Consider the following 13,544-nt stretch of genomic DNA (forward strand, 5'->3'; position numbering starts at 1 on the left):
AACCCTCTACATGTTACTCTACAGCAGGGTCAGGTCCTCCTCCCTAACCCTCTACATGTGACTCTACAGCAGGGTCAGGTCCTCCTCCTCCCTAACCCTCTACATGTTTCTCTACAGCAGGGTCAGGTCCTCCTCCCTAACCCTCTACATGTGACTCTACAGCAGGGTCAGGTGCTTAACCCAAAGCCACTGATGCAATAAAACACATTTTCTTTTCTCTTCTATCCCCTATACACACACACACCATCTCCACTCCCCAGATCCGTTGGAAGTACATGATTGTTGATGAGGGTCACCGTATGAAGAACCACCATTGTAAGCTGACCCAGGTGTTGAATACCCATTATGTGGCCCCACGGCGCCTCCTCCTGACGGGCACGCCACTGCAGAACAAGCTCCCTGAGCTCTGGGCCCTGCTCAACTTCCTGCTGCCGACCATCTTCAAGTCCTGCAACACTTTCGAGCAGTGGTTCAATGCCCCCTTTGCCATGACCGGGGAGAGGGTGAGTGTCAAATGCATATCTACTTTATAAGGTCAAGTTAGGTGACAAACACGGTCCAAAACATACATAAAAATTCATCAATATCCTAGCCAGATAGGGTTAGGGTAAAGGTTATATCCTAGCCAGATATGATTAGGGTAAAGGTTATATCCTAGCCAGATAGCGTTATATCCTAGCCAGATATGATTAGGGTAAAGGTTATATCCTAGCCAGATATGATTAGGGTAAAGGTTATATCCTAGACAGATAGCGTTATATCCTAGACAGATAGGGTTAGGGTAAAGGTTATATCCTAGCCAGATAGGCGTACGTCTGCATGACCAGTTCTCTTTCTAAATCTCTATCAATTAAAGATTTGACTGAATGACAAAAAAAGTGCAGACTGCAATATAATGTGAATAGTGATCACCATGTGAATAACTCTAGATAATAATATGTGAATAGTGATCACCATGTGAATAACTCTATAGATAATAAGATGTGAATAGTGATCACCATGTGAATAACTATAGATAATAATATGTGAATAGTGATCACCATGTGAATAACTCTATAGATAATAAGATGTGAATAGTGATCACCATGTGACAAACTCTATAGATAATAAGATGTGAATAGTGATCACCATGTGAATAATTATAGATAATAATATGTGAATAATTATAGATAATAATATGTGAATAGTGATCACCATGTGAATAACTCTAGATAATAATATGTGAATAGTGATCACTCATGTGAATAACTCTATAGATAATAATATGTGAATACATTTACATTACATTTAAGTCATTTGGCAGACGCTCTTATCCAGAGCGACTTACAAATTGGTGAATTCACCTTTCTGACATCCAGTGGGACAGCCACTTTACAATAGTGCATCTAAATCATTTAAGGGGGGGTGGGAGAAGGATTACTTTATCCTATCCTAGGTATTCCTTAAAGAGGTGGGGTTTCAGGTGTCTCCGGAAGGTGGTGATTGACTCCGCTGTCCTGGCGTCGTGAGGGAGTTTGTTCCACCATTGGGGGCCAGAGCAGCGAACAGTTTTGACTGGGCTGAGCGGGAACTGTACTTCCTCAGTGGTAGGGAGGCGAGCAGGCCAGAGGTGGATGAACGCAGTGTCCTTGTTTGGGTGTATAATATTACTAATAATACTAATAACGAATAATACTATATAATACTACTAATAATACTATATAATATTACTAATAGTACTATATAATATTACTAATAATACTAATAACGAATAATACTATATAATACTACTAATAATATTATATAATATTACTAATAATACTAATAACTAATAATACTATATAATACTATTAATAATACTAATAACTAATAATACTATATAATACTAATAATAATGCTATATAATACTACTAATAACTAATAATACGACAATAATAGTGATCACCATGTGAATAACTATAGATAATAATATGTGAATAGTGATCACCATGTGAATAACTATAGATAATAATATGTGAATAGTGATCACCATGTGAATAATTATAGATAATAATATGTGAATAGTGATCATCATGTGAATAACTATAGATAATAATATGTGAATAACTCTAGATAATAATATGTGAATAACTATAGATAATATGTGAATAGTGATTACCATGTGAATAACTATAGATAATAATATGTGAATAGTGATCACCATGTGAATAATTATAGATAATAATATTTGAATAGTGATCACCATGTGAATAACTCTATAGATAATAATATGTGAATAGTGATCACCATGTGAATAACTCTATAGATAATAATATGTGAATAGTGATCACTATGTGAATAACTATAGATAATAATATGTGAATAGTGATCACCATGTGAATAACTATAGATAATAATATGTGAATAATTATAGATAATAATATGTGAATAGTGATCACCATGTGAAAAGCTCTATATCTAAATACATTGCTTCTCTTTGCTCCTCTTTGAAATAATATTTATTATGCGCCATCAGAATGCATGCTGTTCATCCCTTACATTTTCAAGAAGGAACAGCTGTACAACGGAAGACCTGGGTACAAGGGAAATAATGAAATAAATACATGTGAAAGTGGTGCAACGCTTTAGAGATGAGAGATGGTGATAACAAATCAGCACTTTGGGCCATATTCAGTCAGACGGGTCTGTTGTAGTGACTGTGTCCATGACCATACATAACAGTTCATAAACCCTAGAGTAACTCCACTAGTCACTACACTAGTAACTACACTAGTCACTACACTAGTAACTACTAGAGTAACTCCACTAGTCACTACACTAGTAACTACACCTGAGTAACTACACAAGTAACTACACTGGAATAACTACACTAGAGTACCTGCACTGGTACCTACACTAGTAACTACACCTGAGTAACTACACAAGTAACTACACCTGAGTAACTACATTTACATTTAAGTCATTTAGCAGACGCTCTTATCCAGAGCGACTTACAAATTGGTGAATTCACCTTCTGACATCCAGTGGGACAGCCACTTACAATAGTGCATCTAAATCATTTAAGGGAGGGGGTGGGGGGTGAGAAGGATTACTTATCCTATCCTAGGTATTCCTTGAAGAGGTGGGGTTTCAGTGTCTCCGGAAGGTGGTGATTGACTCTGCTGTCCTGGCTGCCGTGAGGGAGTTTGTTCCACATTGGGGGGCAGAGCAGCTAACAGTTTTGACTGGGCTGAGCGGGAACTGTACTTCCTCAGTGGTAGGGAGGCGAGCAGGCCAGAGGTGGATGAACGCAGTGCCCTTGTTTGGGTGTAGGGCCTGGATCAGAGCCTCGGAGGTATTGCGGTGCCGTTCTCACAGCTCCGTAGGCAAGCACCATGGTCTTGTAGCGGATGCGAGCTTCAACTGGAAGCCAGTGGAGAGAGCGGAGGAGCGGGGTGACGAGAGAACTTGGGAAGGTTGAACACCAGACGGGCTGCGGCGTTCTGGATGAGTTGTAGGGGTTTAATGGCACAGGCAGGGAGCCCAGCCAACAGCGAGTTGCAGTAATCCAGACGGGAGATGACAAGTGCCTGGATTAGGACCTGCGCCGCTTCCTGTGTGAGGCAGGGTCGTACTACACTAGAGTAACTACACTAGAGTAACTACACTAGAGTAACTACACTAGAGTAACTACACTAGTAACTACTAGAGTAACTGCACTAGTCACTACACTAGTAACTACACTAGAGTAACTACACTAGAGTAACTACACTAGTAACTACTAGAGTAACTGCACTAGTCACTACACTAGTAACTACACTAGAGTAACTACACTAGTAACTACTAGAGTAACTACACTAGTAACTACTATAGTAACTGCACTAGAGTAACTACACTAGAGTAACTACACTAGTAACTACACTAGTAACTACTAGAGTAACTGCACTAGAGTAACTACACTAGTAACTACACTAGAGTCACTACAGTAGTCACTACTAGAGTAACTGCACTAGAGTAACTACACTAGTAACTACTAGAGTAACTGCACTAGAGTAACTACACTAGTCACTACACTAGTAACTACACTAGTAACTACACTAGAGTAACTACACTAGTAACTACTAGAGTAACTACACTAGAGTAACTACACTAGTCACTACACTAGTAACTACACTAATAACTACACTAGTAACTGCTAGAGTAACTACACTAGAGTCACTACACTAGTCACTACACAAGTAACTACACTAGTAACTACTAGAGTAACTACACTAGTAACTACTAGAGTAACTACACCAGTAACTACTAGAGTAACTGCACTAGAGTAACTACACTAGTCACTACACTAGTAACTACACTAGAGTAACTACACTAGTAACTACACTAGTAACTACTAGAGTAACTACACTAGTAACTACACTAGAGTAACTACACTAGTCACTACACTAGTCACTACTAGAGTAACTGCACTAGAGTAACTACACTAGTAACTACACTAGTAACTACACTAGTCACTACACTAGTCACTACACTAGTAACTACACTAGTAACTACTAGAGTAACTACACTAGTAACTACACTAGTAACTACCCTAGTAACTACACTAGAGTAACTACACTAGTCACTACACTAGTAACTACACTAGTAACTACTAGAGTAACTACACTAGTAACTACTAGAGTAACTACATCAGAGTAACTACACTAGAGTCACTACACTAGTAACTACACTAGTAACTACACTAGTAACTACACTAGTAGCTACTAGAGTAACTACACTAGAGTAACTACACTAGTCACTATACTAGTAACTGCACTAGAATAACTACACTAGTCACTACACTAGAGTAACTACACTAGTCACTGCACTAGTAACTACAGTAGAGTAACTACACTAGAGTAACTACACTAGTAACTACACTAGTAACTACTAGAGTAACTACTATAGTAACTGCACTAGAGTAACTACACTAGTCACTACACTAGTAACTACACTAGAGTAACTACACTAGAGTAACTACACTAGTCACTACTAGAGTAACTGCACTAGAGTAACTACACTAGTAACTACTAGAGTAACTGAACTAGTCACTACACTAGTAACTACAGTAGAGTAACTACACTAGTCACTACACTAGTAACTACACTAGTAACTACACTAGAGTAACTACACTAGAGTAACTACACTAGAGTAACTACACTAGTCACTACACTAGTAACTACACTATTAACTGCTAGAGTAACTACACTAGTAACTACTAGAGTAACTACACTAGAGTAACTACACTAGTCACTACACTAGTAACTACACTAGAGTAACTACACTAGTAACTACACTAGAGTAACTACACTAGTAACTACACTAGTCACTACACTAGTAACTACACTAGTCACTACTAGAGTAACTGCACCAGAGTAACTACACTAGTCACTACACTAGAGTAACTACACTAGAGTAACTACACTAGTAACTACACTAGTAACTACTAGAGTAACTACACTAGAGTAACTACACTAGTCACTACACTAGAGTAACTACACTAGTAACTACACTAGCAACTACAGAGTAACTGCACCAGAGTAACACACTAGAGTACCTACACTGGTAACTACACTGGAGTAACTACACTAGTAACTACACTAGTAACTACACTAGTAACTACACTAGTAACTACACTAGTCACTACTAGAGTAACTGCACTAGAGTAACTACACTAGTCACTACACTAGTCACTACACTAGAGTAACTACACTAGAGTAACTACACTAGTAACTACACTAGTAACTACTAGAGTAACTACACTGGAGTAACTACACTAGAGTAACTACACTAGTAACTACTAGAGTAACTGCACTAGAGTAACTACACTAGTAACTACACTAGTCACAATGTGAAAGTGGTGCAACGCTTTAGAGATGAGAGATGGTGATAACAAATCAGCACTTTGGGCCATATTCAGTCTCTACGGGTCTGTTGTAGTGACTGTGTCCATGACCATACATAACAGTTCATAAACCCTAGAGTAACTCCACTAGTCACTACACTAGTAACTACACTAGTAACTACACTAGTAACTACTAGAGTAACTCCACTAGTCACTACACTAGTAACTACACCTGAGTAACTACACAAGTAACTACACTAGAGTAACTCCACTAGTCACTACACTAGTAACTACACCTGAGTAACTACACAAGTAACTACACTGGAATAACTACACTAGAGTACCTGCACTGGTACCTACACTAGTAACTACACTAGTAACTACCATAGTAACTACACTAGAGTAACTACACTAGAGTAGCTACACAAGCAACTACACTGGAATAACTATACTAGAGTACCTACACTAGTAACTACCCTAGTAACTACACTAGAGTAACTACACAAGTAACTACATTGGAATACCTACAGTAGAGTAACTACCCCTAGAGTAACTACCCGGGAGTAACTACACTAGAGTAACTACACTAGAGTAACTACACTGGAGTAACTACACTAGTAACTACCCTAGTAACTACACTAGAGTAACTACACAAGTAACTACATTGGAATAACTACAGTAGAGTAACTACACTAGTAACTACACTAGTATTAATAGAGTAACTACACTAGTAACTACTATAGTAACTGCACTAGAGTAACTACACTAGTAACTACACTAGTAACTACACTAGTAACTACTAGAGTAACTGCACTAGTAACTACACTAGTAACTACTAGAGTATCTGCACTAGAGTAACTACACTAGTAACTACACTAGTCACTACACTAGTCACTACTAGAGTAACTGCAGTAGAGTAACTGCACTATAGTAATTACACTAGTCACTACACTAGTAACTACACTAGAGTAACTACACTAGTCACTACACTAGTAACTACTAGAGTAACTACTAGAGTAACTACACTAGTAACTACTAGAGTAACTACACTAGAGTAACTACACTAGTCATTACACTAGTAACTACACTAGTAACTACACTAGTAGCTACTAGAGTAACTACACTAGTAACTACACTAGTAACTGCTAGAGTAACTACACTAGAGTAACTACACTAGTCACTACACTAGTAACTACACTAGTAACTACTAGAGTAACTACACTAGTAACTACACTAGTAACTACTAGAGTAACTACACTAGAGTAACTACACTAGTCACTACACTAGTAACTACACTAGAGTAACTACACTAGTCACTACACTAGTAACTACACTAGAGTAACTACACTAGTAACTACTAGAGTAACTCCACTAGTCACTACACTAGTAACTACACTAGAGTAACTACACAAGTAACTACACTGGAATAACTACACTAGAGTACCGCACTGGTACCTACACTAGTAACTACACTAGTAACTACCCTAGTAACTACTAGAGTAACTACACTAGAGTAACTACACTAGTTCCTACACTAGTAACTACACTAGAGTAACTACACTAGTCACTACACTAGAGTAACTACACTAGTCACTACACTAGTAACTACACTAGAGTAACTCCACTAGTCACTACACTAGTAACTACACTAGTAACTACACTAGTAACTACTAGAGTAACGCCACTAGTCACTACACTAGTAACTACACTAGAGTAACTACACAATTAACTACACTGGAATAACTACACTAGAGTACCTGCACTGGTACCTACACTAGTAACTACACTAGTAACTACCCTAGTAACTACACTAGAGTAACTACACTAGTAACTGCACTAGAGTAACTACACTAGTAACTACTAGAGTAACTGCACTAGAGTAACTACACTAGTCACTACACTAGTAACTACACTAGTAACTACACTAGAGTAACTACACTAGTAACTACTAGAGTAACTACACTAGAGTAACTACACTAGTCACTACACTAGTAACTACACTAATAACTACACTAGTAACTGCTAGAGTAACTACACTAGAGTCACTACACTAGTCACTACACAAGTAACTACACTAGTAACTACTAGAGTAACTACACTAGTAACTACTAGAGTAACTACACCAGTAACTACTAGAGTAACTGCACTAGAGTAACTACACTAGTCACTACACTAGTAACTACACTAGAGTAACTACACTAGTAACTACACGAGTAACTACACTAGTAACTACACTAGAGTAACTACACTAGTCACTACACTAGTCACTACTAGAGTAACTGCACTAGAGTAACTACACTAGTAACTACACTAGTCACTACACTAGTCACTACACTAGTAACTACACTAGTAACTACTAGAGTAACTACACTAGTAACTACACTAGTAACTACCCTAGTAACTACTAGAGTAACTACACTAGAGTAACTACACTAGTCACTACACTAGTAACTACACTAGTAACTACTAGAGTAACTACACTAGTAACTACTAGAGTAACTACATCAGAGTAACTACACTAGAGTCACTACACTAGTAACTACACTAGTAACTACACTAGTAACTACACTAGTAGCTACTAGAGTAACTACACTAGAGTAACTACACTAGTCACTATACTAGTAACTGCACTAGAATAACTACACTAGTCACTACACTAGAGTAACTACACTAGTCACTACACTAGTAACTACAGTAGAGTAACTACACTAGAGTAACTCCACTAGTAACTACACTAGTAACTACTAGAGTAACTACTATAGTAACTGCACTAGAGTAACTACACTAGTCACTACACTAGTAACTACACTAGAGTAACTACACTAGAGTAACTACACTAGTCACTACTAGAGTAACTGCACTAGAGTAACTACACTAGTAACTACTAGAGTAACTGAACTAGTCACTACACTAGTAACTACAGTAGAGTAACTACACTAGTCACTACACTAGTAACTACACTAGTAACTACACTAGAGTAACTACACTAGAGTAACTACACTAGAGTAACTACACTAGAGTAACTACACTAGTCACTACACTAGTAACTACACTAGAGTAACTACACTAGTAACTACACTAGAGTAACTACACTAGTAACTACACTAGTCACTACACTAGTAACTACTAGAGTAACTACACTAGTAACTACTAGAGTAACTACACTAGAGTAACTACACTAGTCACTACACTAGTAACTACACTAGAGTAACTACACTAGTAACTACACTAGAGTAACTACACTAGTAACTACACTAGTCACTACACTAGTAACTACACTAGTCACTACTAGAGTAACTGCACTAGAGTAACTACACTAGTCACTACACTAGAGTAACTACACTAGAGTAACTACACTAGTAACTACACTAGTAACTACTAGAGTAACTACACTAGAGTAACTACACTAGTCACTACACTAGAGTAACTACACTAGTAACTACACTAGTAACTACTAGAGTAACTGCACTAGAGTAACTACACTAGAGTACCTACACTGGTAACTACACTAGAGTAACTACACTAGTAACTACACTAGTAACTACACTAGTAACTACACTAGTAACTACACTAGTCACTACTAGAGTAACTGCACTAGAGTAACTACACTAGTCACTACACTAGTCACTACACTAGAGTAACTACACTAGAGTAACTACACTAGTAACTACACTAGTAACTACTAGAGTAACTACACTGGAGTAACTACACTAGAGTAACTACACTAGTAACTACTAGAGTAACTGCACTAGAGTAACTACACTAGTAACTGCACTAGAGTAACTACACTAGTAACTACACTAGTCACAATGTGAAAGTGGTGCAACGCTTTAGAGATGAGAGATGGTGATAACAAATCAGCACTTTGGGCCATATTCAGTCTCTACGGGTCTGTTGTAGTGACTGTGTCCATGACCATACATAACAGTTCATAAACCCTAGAGTAACTCCACTAGTCACTACACTAGTAACTACACTAGTAACTACTAGAGTAACTCCACTAGTCACTACACTAGTAACTACACCTGAGTAACTACACAAGTAACTACACTAGAGTAACTCCACTAGTCACTACACTAGTAACTACACCTGAGTAACTACACAAGTAACTACACTGGAATAACTACACTAGAGTACCTGCACTGGTACCTACACTAGTAACTACACTAGTAACTACCATAGTAACTACACTAGAGTAACTACACTAGAGTAGCTACACAAGCAACTACACTGGAATAACTATACTAGAGTACCTACACTAGTAACTACCCTAGTAACTACACTAGAGTAACTACACAAGTAACTACATTGGAATACCTACAGTAGAGTAACTACCCTAGAGTAACTACCTGGGAGTAACTACACTAGAGTAACTACACTAGAGTAACTACACTGGAGTAACTACACTAGTAACTACCCTAGTAACTACACTAGAGTAACTACACAAGTAACTACATTGGAATAACTACAGTAGAGTAACTACACTAGTAACTACACTAGTAACTACTAGAGTAACTACACTAGTAACTACTATAGTAACTGCACTAGAGTAACTACACTAGTAACTACACTAGTAACTACACTAGTAACTACTAGAGTAACTACACTAGAGTAACTGCACTAGTAACTACACTAGTAACTACTAGAGTATCTGCATTAGAGTAACTACACTAGTAACTACACTAGAGTAACTACACTAGTCACTACACTAGTCACTACTAGAGTAACTGCAGTAGAGTAACTGCACTATAGTAATTACACTAGTCACTACACTAGTAACTACACTAGAGTAACTACACTAGTCACTACACTAGTAACTACTAGAGTAACTACTAGAGTAACTACACTAGTAACTACTAGAGTAACTACACTAGAGTAACTACACTAGTCACTACACTAGTAACTACACTAGTAACTACACTAGTAGCTACTAGAGTAACTACACTAGTAACTACACTAGTAACTGCTAGAGTAACTACACTAGAGTAACTACACTAGTCACTACACTAGTAACTACACTAGTAACTACTAGAGTAACTACACTAGTAACTACTAGAGTAACTACACTAGTAACTACTAGAGTAACTACACTAGAGTAACTACACTAGTCACTACACTAGTAACTACACTAGAGTAACTACACTAGTCACTACACTAGTAACTACACTAGAGTAACTACACTAGTAACTACTAGAGTAACTCCACTAGTCACTACACTAGTAACTACACTAGAGTAACTACACAAGTAACTACACTGGAATAACTACACTAGAGTACCTGCACTGGTACCTACACTAGTAACTACACTAGTAACTACCCTAGTAACTACTAGAGTAACTACACTAGTTCCTACACTAGTAACTACACTAGAGTAACTACACTAGTCACTACACTAGAGTAACTACACTAGTCACTACACTAGTAACTACACTAGAGTAACTCCACTAGTCACTACACTAGTAACTACACTAGTAACTACACTAGTAACTACTAGAGTAACGCCACTAGTCACTACACTAGTAACTACACTAGAGTAACTACACAAGTAACTACACTGAATAACTACACTAGAGTACCTGCACTGGTACCTACACTAGTAACTACACTAGTAACTACCCTAGTAACTACACAGAGTAACTACACTAGAGTAGCTACACAAGCAACTACACTGGAATAACTATACTAGAGTACCTACGCTTAGTAACCACCCTAGTAACTACACTAGAGTAACTACACAAGTAACTACATTGAATAACTACAGTAGAGTAAATCATCTCTAGTAACTACCCTAGTAACTACCCTAGTAACTACGCTAGAGTAACTACACTGGAGTAACTACACTAGAGTAACTACACTGGAGTAACTACACTAGTAACTACCCTAGTAACTACACTAGAGTAACTACACAAGTAACTACATTGGAATAACTACAGAGTAACTACACTAGTAACTACACTAGTAACTACTAGAGTAACTACACTAGAGTAACTACACTAGAGTAACTACACTAGTAACTACACTAGTAACTACTAGAGTAACTACACTAGAGTAACTACACTAGTCACTGCACTAGAGTAACTACACTAGTAACTACACTAGAGTAACTACACTAGAGTAACTACACTAGAGTAACTACACTAGAGTAACTACACTGGAACAACTACACTAGAGTACCTGCACTAGTACCTACACTAGTAACTACACTAGTAGCTACCCTAGAGTAACTACACTAGAGTAGCTACACAAGCAACTACACTGGAATAACTATACTAGAGTACCTGCACTAGTAACTACCCTAGTAACTACACTAGAGTAACTACACAAGTAACTACATTGGAATAACTACAGTAGAGTAACTACCCTAGTAACTACCCTAGAGTAACTACACTGGAGTAACTACACTAGAGTAACTACACTGGAGTAACTACACGCGTAACTACATGAGTAACTACACTAGAGTACCTACACAAGTAACTACACTAGAGTACCTACACTAGTAACTACACTAGAATAACTACACAAGTAACTACACTGGAATAACTATACTAGAATACCTACGCTAGTAACTACCCTAGTAACTACACTAGAGTAACTACACAAGTAACTACATTGGAATAACTACAGTAGAGTAACTACCCTAGTAACTACACTAGAGTAACTACACTGGAGTAACTACACTAGAGTAACTACACTGGAGTAACTACACGAGTAACTACATGAGTAACTACACTAGAGTACCTACACTAGTAACTACACTAGAGTAACTACACTAGTAACTACACTGGAGTAACTACACAAGTAACTACACTATAGTACCTACACTAGTAACTACACTAGAATAACTACACAAGTAACTACACTAGAGTAATACACAAGTAACTGCACTAGAGTAACTGCACTAGAGTAACTACACTAGAGTAACTACACTAGAGTAACTACACTAGAGTAACTACACTGGAGGAACTACACTGGAGGAACTACACGAGTAAATGCACTAGTAACTAGCTTGTTAGTAGATTAAGTTAATGGAGGACCCTGATTGATCCCCAGGTGGACTTGAATGAGGAAGAGACAATCCTGATTATCCGCTCTCCACAAGGTGCTCCGCCCTTTCCTGCTCAGACGACTCAAGAAGGAGGTGGAGTCCCAGCTTCCAGAGAAGGTGAGAGGGCTTATACTATAGAAACGTTACAGTATGTAAACCACAGATACTTGGTACTGAATGATACTTGATGTAAACAAACCACATATACTTGATGTTGTAGGTGGAGTATGTCATCAAGTGTGATATATCGACCATCCAGAGGGTTCTGTACCGTCACATGCCAGGGCAGAGGAATCCTCTCACCGAGTGGATCGGAGAAAGACAAGAAGGTAGGAAGCAGAATCCTGTTAACTCATTTTGTGACGGTCAGTAAAGGAGGAGCAAAAAGACCTGATGAGCTCAGATATTCAACATTGTTATTGTGGTCCTCAGGGTAAAGGAGGAGCAAAGACCCTGATGAGCTCAGATATGTGACGTTGTTATTGTGGACCTCAGGGTAAAGGAGGAGCAAAGACCACTAGTGAGCTCAGATATGTGGCAGTATTATTGTGGTCCTCTGGGTAAAGGAGGACAAGAGACCTGTTGAGCTCAGATATGTGACATTGTTATTGTGGTCCTCAGGGTAAAGGAGGAGCAAAGACCCTGATAAGCTCAGAT

The 13,544-nt window shown here is 38.1% G+C and overlaps 1 protein-coding gene across 1 annotated transcript; it reads left to right on the plus strand.

Annotated features, from left to right (window-relative positions):
• The first annotated feature begins 261 nt into the window (after positions 1-261).
• Positions 262-13,513, plus strand: LOC135534635 (probable global transcription activator SNF2L2). The gene is made up of 4 exons (XM_064961568.1): positions 262-503; positions 12,893-13,012; positions 13,108-13,216; positions 13,509-13,513. Exons 1-4 carry the CDS (start codon positions 276-278, stop codon positions 13,511-13,513), a joined length of 462 nt encoding a protein of 153 aa, XP_064817640.1. The 5' UTR covers positions 262-275.
• The last annotated feature ends 31 nt before the right edge of the window (positions 13,514-13,544 follow it).

Source organism: Oncorhynchus masou, unplaced genomic scaffold, assembly GCF_036934945.1.
Source record: "Oncorhynchus masou masou isolate Uvic2021 unplaced genomic scaffold, UVic_Omas_1.1 unplaced_scaffold_3714, whole genome shotgun sequence".
NCBI lineage: Eukaryota > Metazoa > Chordata > Actinopteri > Salmoniformes > Salmonidae > Oncorhynchus > Oncorhynchus masou.